General features: G+C 43.5%; 1 protein-coding gene across 2 annotated transcripts in view; it reads right to left on the reverse strand.

The window, feature by feature from the left end:
• Positions 1–15,383, reverse strand: part of LTA4H (leukotriene A4 hydrolase) — a 231,831-nt gene that overhangs the window by 13,682 nt on the left and 202,766 nt on the right. For both annotated transcript variants that reach the window (XM_078786493.1, XR_013624929.1), the window contains one exon: positions 1,607–1,711. In XM_078786493.1, coding sequence (XP_078642619.1) covers positions 1,607–1,711 — 105 coding nt within the window. Of the gene's footprint in view, positions 1–1,606; positions 1,712–15,383 lie in introns of those variants that run through there.

The raw sequence follows: 15,383 nt of genomic DNA on the forward strand, positions 1-15,383 counted from the left end.
GAGCAGTTATGGAAAAGACAAAGAAAGCGCTTGTAACATTATGATAAACTGCATGTACTGTGTGCTGAGTGAACAGCATAGCATGCAGGTGAACAAGCATTCTGAGTATTGTGCTGCAATACATGTCCCCTACCAAAGTTCAAAGTGCCATAGCTTTGTCAAAAATGATCGAATATGCAAAATGTATGCACGGTTGATGCTGGTTTTCAAACTTGATCTGAGGTATACTGAGACACATGTGTGTCACGCCTCGCCTCGTCGATAAGCCCGCAAGGTTGCTCCGTGGAGCGGCCTGCACGTATTGCACTGTGTGAATTATATAATTACCAACTCACGGTCTGAGGTACTGGCGATTCAAGAGTTATCCATTTAAAAAGAAAAATTTTCGTTTAATTAACGATATCTGCCAAACCACGTGCCCTGTCGCAAATTCCAAAAGGACATTTTAGTAGACTGACATACTGAACAGATCTGTGAAGTTTCCCCTCGATTGGATCAAAAATGAGGGAAGGGCTCGGTTTTAAAGGTTCATGCTTAAAAACGTCATAACTCTGAAACCATGTGATGCATGACGTCATGCTCGCTGACTTTTTTGTTCGTCATGGGTATGCGATTCTGCCTGCAAAGTTTGGCCTCGATCTGTTCAGCCGTTGCAGAGAAAAAGTGGTTTTCGTGGCGGCCGAACCACGTGACCTTTGACGTCATAATTACCATTAAAATATTCGACAGACCGAGTCCCCCCTATGGTGAAAATTTGATCTCAATCGGTCCTATTATTGCAGAGAAAATCTTTTTTAAAGGAAATTAAAACTTAAAATGGCACTGAGTTAAGGATCATCAGAATTATCAGAATTCCCAAAGTTCAAAGTGCCATAACTTTGTCAAAAATGATCGAAACGTCGTAAAGTTCGAACTTGAACTGTAACTTATCATGAGGAAACCATGTGCCAAGTTTGAAATCATTAGCATTAAGCGTTTAGAAAAAAAGTCTGGAAAACTGTTCTTTGCGTGACGGACTGACGGACTGACAGACTGAGGGACGGCGTGCAAACCTATAGTCCCCTCCGGTGTACACCGGTAGGGGACTAATAAGAGAGAAACAGAGGAAGCTTCAACACAATAAGGATGTTTTGGGGGAATTTCAGTCCTTAACCCAACTACCATCTTTCTCCAATGACTTTATTTTTTTTTAATGTGTCATGACTGAGTGACATGACTATGTCACATGACATGACTATGAGTGCCATGAGAATGTCATCATGACACTTGTCTTCAGATTACATGATAAAACTCTTGTCATATATCTTTAAACATTTTCATTAAAATAACATTTGGGGTAAGCAAAAACTTACGTCCTCGGTGCAAAATGGGTGGATGAAATCATTTATAAATAAAATGAAAATGCATAATAAAAGAACCTACTACTTTTTGAGATTGCGTTAAGCTATTTCAAAGAAAAATAAAGAAACTACATTAAACAACTAAGTTTGCTCAACTCAAAGTTCTGGCCCCATGGTGGATGCAAGGGCGACAGAGAGCGTTAATAATCTACTCTTCAAATGAAGCAGAGGATGGAACACATGGTGGGTCATGCATCATTTCTGACCTGTACAAGGGTCGAATATATTTCATGCGTCCTTGTTCTGTCACCATCCTCAGTGCAAGGGGAATTGCATTTTCCCACTTGGCCTGAAGGCACAGGCAGAGCCACCTGCAATCAAAAGGAAAGTACCCCTCATGTGGTTATGATATTAAAGATCAACAAATTCACTATGTCTATCGCAGACCAGAAATTGCACAGGCAAATGCTTCATCAGTAATTTAATTGTTTTTGCGCAATTGCACATATCATGATGTAATGAAATAATCCCTTGTAGTGCAATTACGAAGCATAATTTTTTTTACCAATGTATTGATCAAGAACATCGTTGTAACTGGCATTTATCAGGAATGCATACAGGCCTGCAAGTTGAAGTTTAAATTGTCTTCCCGGTTGGTTATTTTAGTTTGTCTCAAAGAATTGTTTGGAAGATAATCTTAGAATGAATCAACAATGTAATTATGCCATTCGTAGTCTAGATATCAGTGATGTCTATAATCCTGTTTAGTCAGAGCATAGTCCTTTGGCATCAATTAAAGAGGAAACTTTGCCCAAATCAATAATTTGATCTGGGTATGGACACACAATGTTCTACTCCTTTTGAAAGATATTGTGGTATCTATATAAAGTCCACAAACCAATGCTGATACATGAGATAGCCGGATTAAGATCATTTCTGAAAACCAGCAATGGCATGTTGCATGATGTGGCAGCACAACGTTATAGCACGAGAGTATAATATTTTTCTTGGATCCTATTCGATTGCAACTTCATTAATTTTTTTTTTTTTAAGTTGGTTTTGGCTGGTTTTTGAAAAGGAAGATCGGCTGTTGATCAGACTTTCATTCAGACAGATTTCAGAAAGAAAAAGTCAAAGTACGTAATATGCCCTTGTTCATTGCCTTTTAGATCTTGAAAAAGTTTAAATAACGCAGTGTGGAGACCTGTGCAAGATTTGGATTACACTGATAAAACAGTAGTGTTGGTAGACAAGATAGAAATCCTTACTGCACTCACACTGAAGGTGGAAGATTTAACCAATCTTTTGGTGAACTTCACAATTACCAACGAAAAAAAGAGGAACTACAACGACACTCAGTAGAGCGCATACCTCCACCAGGCTGAACAGTTTACGTTTTGTAACTCAATGATCGGCCAAATCTACATCCGTACTGTTACGTGCTCCTCCCCAAACCCCCTGGTCACGGTGTACCTCCGAGCCCCGAGAGGAATCACGGCAGAAAGATGTGTTATTCTGTGTCAAAGATCAATGGTGAAGCCACACCAATTCTTACCAACAAACAAATATTGGATTAAGATCACACAAGAATAACAGTACAACAATAATATTAATCAAAAGTACAATCAATATATATCCTATGATGGTACCATCAGTTTCATAGTATATAACTCACTGTGCTCCAAGTGAGTGAAACCAGAACACTCCCAATGTATCTATTCCCGGCTTCAAGCCAAAGATTCCGGCTTCAAGCCAAAGAGTCCGGCTTCAAGCCAAAGTCATATTCCGGCATCAAGCCAAAGTCGATCCACTCCAGCGATCGTCAGAACGATGTCCAATCGAGACCAGAATCCCGTTCGGATGACAGTCACAGTCACGCGGCCAAAGCTGCGCAAAGGCGCCCTCAAGGCGACTGGGAAATCCAAAGGCGCCCTCCAGGCGACTGGGAAATCACACCCTCGGTATGGACGGTTCACGGCTCACAGTCAGCGAACCGCAAATTAACCTTCAAAAGCCACGTTGCACACACACACACCAGATACGTCTGAATGCGGTGAAAATGGCTGAAGTGAAGCAAAGAAACCTTGTGCGATGCGCAAAGCGCGCGAGTCAAAATGGCCGATGGCCCGTACTCGAGACGCAACAGCTCGACGATGATTCTCTTCGGAATCGACTGCAAAACCTGACACGCAGGTTGATCTGTCACAGCGATAACAACTCTGTCACAGGAATCCCTTTCCTGGGAAACCCGAAAGTTCACTCGTAACTCTGGCTCGCCATCGTTCACTCCAGACCGCAAAGCAACTATGCTTCTTGTCTGACTCCACTCGCTCCGCCTTTTTTTTCTTCTTCTCTTCCTCCTCCTCGCCGTCGTCCGGTTCCGGGTTAATTTAAAACATTAATTCTTTTTATCTTTTGAAAATAATAATTTCTATTTCCCTCCAACGACAACAAGAATAGTACATGGAATCAAAAATGTTTACAGTGGATGAAAACCACAACAACGGAAGTGACGAATCCGTAACAGTACCATAACTACGAGTAAATTTAATCAGCTTGTTCTAGTCACCTACCCAACTCACCCACGAAGTTTCATCTGAATCCATCCACAACGTTTTGATATATTGTGTTATATATCGTTTTTGGCCCTCTCAATGGTGATGAATCGCTTAAATTTCTCGAATCCGGATCTTCACCAATATTTAATCAATTCGTCCTTGTCAAGTCCCAAACCTGTCCACAAAGTTTTATCTGAATCCGCCTCTACCTTTTTGAGATATCCTACTCACAGACAAATAGATAAACAGCCAAACAGAGGTAAAAACACAACCTCCACCCACATTCAGTGGCAGAGGTAAAAGTGTTCCTGACAAGACAAGAAAAAAAAAACATGTCCCACATCATACCAATCACACACACACACACACACACACACACACACACACACACACACACACACACACACACACACACACACACACACACACACACACACACACACATATATATGCATATACATACAGTCACGTGAAAAAGTAAGTACACCCCATGTAAAGTTTTGACTTTTTCAACATACAGCTATTTGATCTTCATTTCAACAATATTGATAGATAAAGGTGATATAATATAACAAATATCATGAAACATTTACATTTTGTAGTCCATTGCATAATTTAAATAAACATAAATGCAAATTTTGCATGTGGAAAAAGTAAGTACACCCCTACATTTATCACTACTTCAAATACCTAAAATTAGAATCAGGTGCAAATGATTAGAACATTGTTAGAGAGGATCTTGGAGGACCCTGTCTTATTTATAACCTCAGACATTTAGTTTGGTTTGCTCTTTGTTGTTGAAGTGTGCGGCGTCACCATGCCAAGATCAAACGAGCTCCCTGAGGCCTTCAGAAAGAAGGTTATAGATCCTACCAGTCTGGGAAGGGATTTGAAGAGACCTCCAAACAATTTGAAATCAATCATTCGACTGTCCGGAAGATCATCTACAAGTGGAGAAGATTCCAAACAACTGCCAACTTGTTCAGGCCAGGCCGCCCCAGCAAGTTCAGCCTGAGAGCAGACCGCAAGATGCTGAAAGAAGTCTCGAAGAACCCCAGAATGTCATCACGGGACCGACAGGTAGCTCTTGCCACTGTTGATGTCAAAGTGCACGAGTCTACCATTAGAAAGAGGCTGCACAAATTTGATCTACATGGGAGGTGTGCCAGGAGGAAACCTTTGCTGTCCAGAAAGAACATCAGGGCAATACTAAAGTTTGCGAATGAACACCTAGGCAAACACCAGCACTTCTGGAACAATGTGCTCTGGACAGATGAGTCAAAGGTATAGCTATTTGGCCACAGTACCAGAAGACATGTTTGGCGAAAACCAAAGACAGCATTTGATCACAAGAACCTGATACCAACTGTAAAGCATGGTGGTGGAAATATTATGGTTTGGGGCAGCTTTGCTGCATCAGGGCTTGGGCAGCTCACCATCATAGAATCCACTATGAATTCTTCATTGTACCAGAGGGTGCTTGAGGATAATGTGAGACCATTTGTCGGAAAGTTGAAGCTCAACCGAAGGTGGACCTTGCAACATGACAATGACCCTAAACATACCAGTAAATCCACCAAGGAATGGCTGAAAAGAAAGAAATGGAGGGTTCTGGAATGGCCAAGTCAAAGCCTGGATCTAAATCCCATTGAGTTGTTGTGGGGAGGATTTGAAACGAGCTGTGCATGCAAGAAACCCCTCAAACACCGCACAGCTGAAAGAATTCTGCATGGAGGAGTGGGGAAAAATTTCTCCCAGTCGATGTCAGAGACTGGTAAACAGTTATAAGAAACACCTACTCGAGGTTGTTTCTGCCAAAGGGGGCAATACCACCTATTAGAGCCAAGGGTGTACTTACTTTTTCCACATGCGAAATTTGCATTTATGTTTATTTAAATTATACAATGGACTACAAAATGTAAATGTTTCATGATATTTGTTATATTATATCACCTTTATCGATCAATATTGTTGAAATGAAGATCAAATAGCTATATGTTGAAATATGTTGAAAAAGTCAAACCTTTACATGGGGTGTACTTACTTTTTCACGTGACTGTATATATATATATATATATATATATATATAATTATATATATACTATGTACAGTAATAAGCTCCACCCATATATATATATATATGAATGAATGAATAGAAATATACATATATAATAAAAGGCAGTGTCCGTCCGTCCATTTGTCTGTCTCCTCCATAACTCCAAAACCATGAAACCTAGCGGCCCCAAACATTGCATGCATACACCTGGATCTCCAACAGATTGCAATGATGAAAACTGGGTGATTGGATGTGTTATAAGACCATTTTTGAAGGTGATCAAGGAGGTATTCATAAGAAAAAAACCCCAAAAAGCTTTACCAACATGACGGCCCGCCATCTTGGTCAGTCCGCTGCTACTCGCTGGGTCCTTAAGCCACCATTTTGTTTCGGCCTATTTAAACTTGCCTTGCCTTGGGAAACACGGTCGATTTATCATTACATAATTGAAGCATATAATCAAAATCTGGATTTGGATATGGGGATTGGATTATGTATACTAGTGAGATACCCGTGCAACGCATGGGTGGGAGGCCAGAAGCAAACAGGCAATGCAGATACGGCGAATGCTAAAGCATGAAACCAATAAATTCCACATTCCTGTAGCACCCTCAGTCGCACGTCAGATATGGACAGCAAGTTTGTGAAGGACTTCCATGAAAATCGTACCGGTTCGCAAACAAACGGGTAGGTTCACGTATAGAAACATTGATCGTGGGTCCGCGAAGTTCACGTTTAGAAAGTAGAAACCATCACGGCATGTCGTCATTTACTTGAACTCGATATCTCTTTTTTCATTCCAAACAACATAACTCCAAGCACAAATTAATCACAAAATAAACTTTTAACAACATTGTTAATGTTTCCTTCATTGTAAAAACTACCAAGTCAACAGTTAAAAGGATTTTGAGCCGATAGTTGTTACGGCCTTGGCAAGATCGATGGAGACAGCAATCTGTTAGCGTATACACCGCCCAAATAGCTATGTGGAATTCTCTCATGTAGCGATTAAACGCACGTCGTTTGAACTTTGGCCGAGGTCATTATTTACTTATAATGATGTTTATATACGAATCAAAAATAAGATAATTGGTTTTGGGTCGTCCTTTCTGCATATCTCGTGGGATTGTGAGTTGGAGAGACGACCGTGATGGCGGGGAGGGGGGTTGGCATTCTCTCAAGCAGGGATTCAACCCATGTCCTTATAAAAGGTCTTTGCCCGAGATCACCGAGTCCGATCGGTGCAGCCGATCGGTGCAGCCGTTTGTGCGGCACCCAGGAAAATAACGTTATGCGGGAGTCCAAACCTGAAAATGCTGGAGGCCAAAGCTGAAATTGGAAAAACAATATAGCCTATTTTACTCCAGGAGATCCCAGGATTACCTACCCAAAATATCGTTGCGATCGGTTCAGCCGTTTTTGCGACCTTCGAACGGACGGACAGACAGACAGACAGATGGACATTTGGTGAATTATAGTAAGATATATATATAATTTAAGAAACAGGAATTAAATTCCTGCGTGGGGCTAGTGTGAAAAAATTCTGACTCAACCCGGGACTTGAACCCAGGAACTCATCACTGACACGGTGACAGCCCACTGAGCTATTGAGTCTCCGGGATATCCTCAGATTTCTCACACTAACACTACGAGCTTTATAATGGCCGATGTCTCACGTGCCTGTTAGGCAGTCCCCGGATGTGAGTGTATGTATGTGGGATTTGGGATTTATTACTAGACTGTGGAACAGCTGCTACTGAACCATTAGTCACATATATTGTGATAATACATGTGTGCAAAACAGTGAGAGTGGCATTGTGCGCTGAACAATAATAAAGTTAACAATAAAAAGTTGCTGACGTAAACAATTTAATGGGGGCTATTTTTCTTTTAAAGTCTTCAAAAGAACACTCCAAAGTTGAACCATGCTCCCACTCCAGTTCTCTATTTCTAAACCTGTGGAGATAACAATTACCACCAAGGCGATTGGCTTGGAGTCAGTCGTTAAACCACAATCCATGGTATTGGAGCAAAGGCTTTTTGCGATAGAGCTGTCCTTACCTCGTCTGACAATGTTTTTACTCATATCTCTCCAAATGACAGTCATTCTTTGTTAGCTTTAGTTACGTCAAACCGACCATCCTGCTCCTTTTCTGTTCTTCTTGGCTCTTATGATTATGTCCCTGTGAATGTGTTTGTTTTCAGAGGGCCACCGGACCACCAAAATGCCGACATGTGTCTGGCAGTTCGACAAAGCAGATTAGTCTTGTCTGAAATCTGTTATCTCCCTTCGACTTTTTAAAATGCCAAGTGATACTGAAATTCCCTCCAGAACAGAACGCTTTCTCTCCTTCATCACATCATACCGTCACCTCTCAAATTGTCCTATTAAACATCCGAACCTGGGTATGATGAGGCATGAAGTGAAGCAATCACAAAAAAAATATCAGACGGTGTTCTCAAGCTGGAAGGCAAACCTAATTGCGAGGAACTAAATAATTTCCACATAGCCAACAAACACTGTCTATCGGTCCTTTGTTGAGCCAAAGTAAAACCCATGAGGCAAAAGCACAAGGTCAATTTCTCTCACGTTGCAGGTCGGTCGATGGCCTCTGTTGTTTTTACTGCCTCTCCTCTGGTCTAGCTCCCTCTTCATTCTCAGCACCCTGATCACCCCAATAACTCCACGATGCATGCGTTTCCCAACTAACCCCCTTACTGGTTATACGACCAAAATGCAGACTGACTACACACCAACTCTTTTGTTCCTCACTTCTTCCATATGTGGAACCACCATCCAAAGGCTGTTCTAAACCTACGCTTTTCTTTCGGGAAGTGGTGCACTTTCATGTCATTCCACATTCTTATCCATCATCTTACTGACATTAAACTGGGAATCCAATCTGCTGACATAAGTTGGTGGATGTTAAAGATCCCATGGCATCCTTCACAAAGAGCAGGCGAGCTCTCACCAGCACACTGGCCAAGTTCCCAAGGAGGGAGGGAAATAGTGGAGTTGGGAAGAGGGAGGGGAATGGGTGGGAGGCAGGGGCAGTGTGTGAGGGTCCTTTGCTGGTCTATATCTTTACAACAATTCACGGACCGTTGTTTGTTTGTTGTGCTACTCCTCCGACAATGCTGGCTCGATTACATCCAGACTTCCTACTTAGGATCAGCATGGCCCCACTTAGTGTATCGGGGTGTTTTTCTTATCTTTGCTGGTGGTTTTGGGGTGCATGAGGGGAGGGGAGGGACACACATTCTCTATGTAAATGTATATCGTGCAGCACCGCCTCTCGGTGGGAAAGGGTATTACAAGTCTCTACCCTATACAGCGCAGCATTCCTGTTGGAGTTGGGAGGCGGTGGTTGAGGACTTGGAGGTGGAGGGGATGGGGGGGGGGGGGAAGGGGGGTGGGAGAGCAAAGGTGGGTCAAATTGGGAGGGGGAGGCTGGGGCTATGGAGGGTTTGGGGGTGGGGGGGGGGGGGGAGCGGTTGATGAGTTGCAATGGGGAGAGTGTCTGAAGGGTTGGAATGGGGAGGGGGAGGGTAAGGACATGGAGTTGGTCGGTGGAGGTTGAGGACCTAGGGTTTGTGAAAGGGGGATGGGGGGGGGGGGGGGTTCGGGTTAGTCAGTTCTCTTGGTCAGTTCTTTTTCCTTCCGCATGGTCAGTTTTCTTGTATAACTTTGAATTCTGTTTTATGGCAAAAAAGCAACCACAGTGTATGGTTAACACAGTCTTTACTGGTGAAAGGTATGGACCAGACTTTGTATTCATGTTTTTTAAACCAAATATTCCAAAAAGCAGTGTAATCAGTATAAATGTTTGGTAAAAGAATTGCACACGAGTGCAACTGACATGTAATGGAAAAAATATCGATCGATTTGACAAAATCCTTAGGTTCTGGGTTGGAATACTGTACAGAATTTCATGCGATATATTGTAAGAGCACTTTGTTGGTCTCGATGGAAAATTACAAATCCCAATTGATTTCAGCAACATTTTCATCCGAACCTGTTCTGTGTTTCAGGAAATCTTCGGTGAGCGATTTGCTGAAGTCTGCATTCAAGATTCAACTAACAGCGTGGTTTTTTTTTTTGCAAGCGATGCAAAACACCAAAATCCTGTGGCAATTCCCACAATTGCTTTTGCATACCATTGTGTGTAGTCTGTGATGATCAATGGATCCTTGAAGTCTCCCTGGGACCATAACCTTTCTCCAGGTGATTTGAAACCGTGTTTCTCGTTGATCAATTAAAACTTTCAAGACTGCATTTGGGTATCCAAACGTGCATGCTGTCTTGCTTTGGAGATTTAGCCATTTTGAGTAACCCGATGATGTGCCTATTATTGTTATTATGATTATTTTTTTGTATACAGAATTGAAGCTCATGTAAGAACTAACACATTGAACATGAAAACATGCACAGACACATAAAACATACAATGAAGGGAGTGGGAGACAAGAGGGAAGCACACAAGCACAACAGTAGAGAACAGTGAATGTCGGTAGATATGTGGAAGGGAGAGGGCTGGGAGAGGAGGGAGGGGTGAACACTTCTATGAATTTCAGGAAAGAAGTTGGGGATTGAAAGAGGTGGATTTGGGGTGTTTTAACGAAAGTAGAAAAGATCAAGGTTTTGGATGGGGGAAGATAAGAGATGGTGGTTAACAGCTGTTTTAAAGACCTGGAGAGAGGAGTGGGATTGAAGTTTGAGGGAGTTTTTTCAGAGGCGGGAGAAAAGAGGATTGAAAGAGTGAAGGTGAGCAGAGAGTCTAGATTTTGGCAGTTTCACCAGAAGAGGGTTGCTGACAGATCTTGTGAATCCTGCAGGAATATTTGGGGGACAGAGCACAGATAGAGCTGGGAGAGCAAGGCCACAGAAGAGTCGGTAGAAGACAGAAAGACCACCAACCTGCCTGTGGTGAGAGAGTGAAAGGCCCTCAGAATCAGCGTCATCGCGGGAGATACCAATGATTCTGAACGCTTTGGTTTCAACCACTTGAAGCCAAACTAGGTGTGAGGCAGGAGCACCAGCCCAGAGCGGAGAGCAGTATTCCATTGAGATGCGGATGCAATCTTTGTATGTGGTGTGGAGATCAGAAGTGCCCAGGAAGGACTTTGCACGATGGAGGATGCTCAAACGGCGACTGGCTTGGGAGGCCGTCTTGGAAATGTGGTTTTCCCAGGAAAGATCATGGCAGATCGTGAGATCCAAAAGCTGTATTAACTTACATGTACTGTATTAACTTACAGTGAATACCACTCAGAATTTGATGAAGAAAAAGTTTAGGTTTGAGGTTATGGAGCGCTGAGTGAATAGTTTGAGATGGGCTTGGTGAAAAGTGAGGGTGGAGGCCCACACTCCCGACACAGCATCTTGATGCTCACGTCAGGTCATGAACGTTTTTGTAGCTAAGAACCAATGCTGGACAGATCACAAATATGCACGATTGCAGGGTACAAAACTTCCCGCTGACTAGCTGCCATGAGAATTTAACTCACATGAGTGGAGGCACAATTATTCCCAAGTACTTATGGGGCCAGCAGGGGAAGTTTTTGTCTCAATTCTTTCAGGAACTGGCTGCCTTGGCCTGATGTTCGACAAAGTAGCTACAGCAGGAATTTTGAGTTTGGCCATTGTGCTGGCAATAACTCACCAACTCTTCGCGAAGGATACCATGGAATCTTTCACATCCACCAACTAATGCCGGCAGACGGAACACCAGCTTAAGATCTATCTGAGGGATGGCACACACATTGATGAATCACCCTGCCTATGAAACACTGGGATGACAGATGAAATCTGGGTCTGGTTTCAAACCCAGGCTTGACTGTTTGAGACAAGTGTACAGACCTCTTGGGCTGATTCTCACGTTGGTTGTTATTTCCATATGCGGTTTTCAGAAGGTATAACGGAGTCCTCACAGGTCTCAAAGCGCGCGCACACACACGCACGCACGCGCGAACGCATGCACGCACGCACACGCACACACACACACACACACACACACACACACACACACACACACACACACACACACACACACACACACACACACACACGTGGATTTCGGGAGATGGAACGGAGACCAACCAGGTCTTGAGGTATCCACCTCTGTTTTGTGTGTGTGTGTGTGTGTGACTGTGTGTGTGTGTGTGTGTGTGTGTGTGCGTGTGTGTGTGCTTGTTTGTTGTGCTACTCCTAAAGTTCTGGGCCAGTTGCATCCAAACTTGCTACATAGGATCAACATGACCCCAATTAGTGTATAGAGGTGTTTTTTTAATCTTTGCTGGTGGTCTTGGGCCGCTCCAGGTGGGAAAGGTGGACAGGTCCCCATCCTTTACAGCACAGTATTCCTGTCCCCATGCTTTCCAGTGCAGTGGTGTGTTTTAAAAAGTATCCGGATGCTGGTTAAGCAGCCAGAGGTATTTTGAATAACACTTTTGAAGAAGGATAATAACATACAGTCACGTGAAAAAGTAAGTACACCCCATGTAAAGTTTGACTTTGTCAACATATTTCAACATACAGCTATTTGATCTTCATTTCAACAATATTGATCGATAAAGGTGATATAATATAACAAATATCATGAAACATTTACATTTTGTAGTCCATTGTATAATTTAAATAAACATCAATGCAAATTTCGCAAGTGGAAAAAGTAAGTACACCCTTGGCTCTAATAGGTGGTATTACCCCCTTTGGCAGAAACAACCTCAAGTAGGCGTTTCTTATAACTGTCTACCAGTCTCTGACATCGACTGGGAGAAATTTTTGCCCACTCCTCCATGCAGAATTCTTTCAGCTGTGCGATGTTTGAGGGGTTTCTTGCATGCACAGCTCGTTTCAAATCCCCCCACAACTTATCGATGGGATTTAGATCTGGGCTTTGACTTGGCCATTCCAGAACCCTCCATTTCTTTCTTTTCAGCCATTCCTTGGTGGATTTACTGGTATGTTTAGGGTCATTGTCATGTTGCAAGGTCCACCTTCGGTTGAGCTTCAACTTTCTGACAAATGGCCTCAATATCCTCAAGCACCCTCTGGTACAATGAAGAATTCATCGTGGATTCTGTGATGGTGAGCTGCCTAGGCACTGATGCAGCAAAGCTGCCCCAAACCATAATATTTCCACCACCATGCTTTACAGTTGGTATCAGGTTCTTGTGGTCAAATGCTGTCTTTGGTTTTCACCAAACATGTCTTCTGGTACTGTGGCGAAATAGCTCTACCTTTGACATCTGCTCAGAGCACATTGTTCCAGAAGTGCTGGTCTTTGCCAAGGTGTTCATTGGCAAACTTTAGTCTTGCCCTGATGTTCTTTCTGGACAGCAAAGGTTTCCTCCTGGCACAACTCCCATGAAGATCAAATTTGTGCAGCCTCTTTCTAATGGTAGACTCGTGCACTTTGACATCAACAGTGGCAAGAGCTACCTGTAGGTCACGTGATGACATTCTGGGGTTATTAGAGACTCCTTTCAGCATCTTGCGGTCTGCTCTCGGGCTGATCTTGCTGGGGCGGCCTGGCCTGAACAAGTTGGCAGTTGTTTGGAATCTTCTCCACTTGTAGATGATCTTCCGGACAGTCGAATGATTGATTTCAAATTGTTTGGAGATCTTTTTAAATCCCTTCCCAGACTCGTAGGCATCTATAACCGTCTTTCTGAAGGCCTCTGAGAGCTCTTTTGATCTAGGCATGGTGACGCCGCACACTTCAACAACAAAGAGCAAACCAAACTAAATGTCTGAGGTTTAAATGAGACAGGTTCCTCCAAGATCCTCTCTAATGATGTTCTAATCATTTGCACCTGAGCTGGTGCACCTGATTCTAATTTTTGGTGTTTGAAGTAGTGATAAATGTAGGGGTGTACTTACTTTTTCCACATGCAAAATTTGTATTTATGTTTATTTAAATTATACAATGGGCTACAAAATGTAAATGTTTCATGATATTTGTTATATTATATCACCTTTATCTATCAATATTGTTGAAATGAAGATCAAATAGCTGTATGTTGAAAAATGTTGAAAAAGTCAAAACTTTACATGGGGTGTACTTACTTTTTCACATGACTGTAACCCCCTGGTTGCTCCCATAGGCAGTGTGTGGCCTGTGCTTCTAGTTCTATTAAAATATAAAAGTTGTGGTGATCCCACATTAAATGGTATGAAGTGCTGCACTGATGAGGATCTGCCTTTGCCACCTCCACCACCGAAATTGGATGGAGGTTATGTTTTCACCCTTCTCTGTGTGTGAACAGGATATCTCAAAAATTTGTTGACAGTTTTGGCCGAATATGGTGGAGAGGTTACGTGCGTGACAAGATGAATTGATTAGATTTTGGTGAAGATCCGGGTCTGGACCTAGAATTTTAAAAGTGATTCTTCGCCTTTGAGAGATAGGGCAAAACACATTATATAGTACGAGATCTCAAAACGTTAAGGATGGATTCGGCCAAAAGTTGTTGGGCAGGCAAGGTGGGTGACAAGAACGAATCAATTCAATTTTGGTGAAGATCTGAAGCCGGATCCGGATATGATGATTTTTGAAAATTTTAAGTCATTCGTCACCATTGAGAGAGAGAGATCGGGCCAAAAATTATATATAGCACGATATCTCAAAACGCTATGGGCGGATTCAGACAAAACTTACTGGGCAGGATGGTGTGTGACAAGGAAGAATTGATTCGATGTTGGTGAAGATCCGAAGCCAGATAATTCACCATTGACAGATGGGGCCAAAAACGATATATTGTAGCGGCTGCCGCTGGGTTTTCACAATCGCCTTGCACCTATCAAGGACGCGGAGCGATCACCATGCCGGGCTCGTCCAGGACGCCCGGGCAGGCCCGCGCTCAACTTGCCAGGCCTCGGTCGGGACGCCCGGGCATGCCCGGGCAGGCTCGCCCTCAACTTGCCAGGCCGCAGCCAGGACGCTGGGCCACGCCCCCTGGCGCCGGGCCTGGGCAAACCCCCTGGGATAATAGATATATATTGCTGACCGATAAACGGGTTTTCAGAGTGCCTGAGTGTTTGATTTCATTAAAGCAACTCGGATGAATTCTAGCTTTTTGTCGCGTCCATTCTTCCGATCGACGTGGGAGCCCCAGCTCCTTCATTGGTGACCTATCGACATGGACACGGCAGTCGCCCTTAAACTGCCTACCTTCTGGGAGGCTCACGTGGTGGTTTGGTTCGCGCAGGCGGAGTCCCTGTTCGCCCTGCGAGGCGTCACGGCCGACGACACCCGCTTCCACCATGTGGTAGCTGCGCTCGGGTCGGCTACCGCGGCCCGCGCCCTGAGCCTCCTCGAAAGCCCGCCAGCCGCTGACAAATACGGCGCGATTAAGAAGCTGCTCCTCGATGCTTTCGCCCTCCCATCGGCGGAACGCGCACGGCGCCTGCTCGAACTGCCTGAG

The sequence above is a fragment of the Myxine glutinosa genome, chromosome 11 (assembly GCF_964187855.1).
Source record: "Myxine glutinosa chromosome 11, kmMyxGlut1.1, whole genome shotgun sequence".
NCBI classification, from domain to species: domain Eukaryota; kingdom Metazoa; phylum Chordata; class Myxini; order Myxiniformes; family Myxinidae; genus Myxine; species Myxine glutinosa.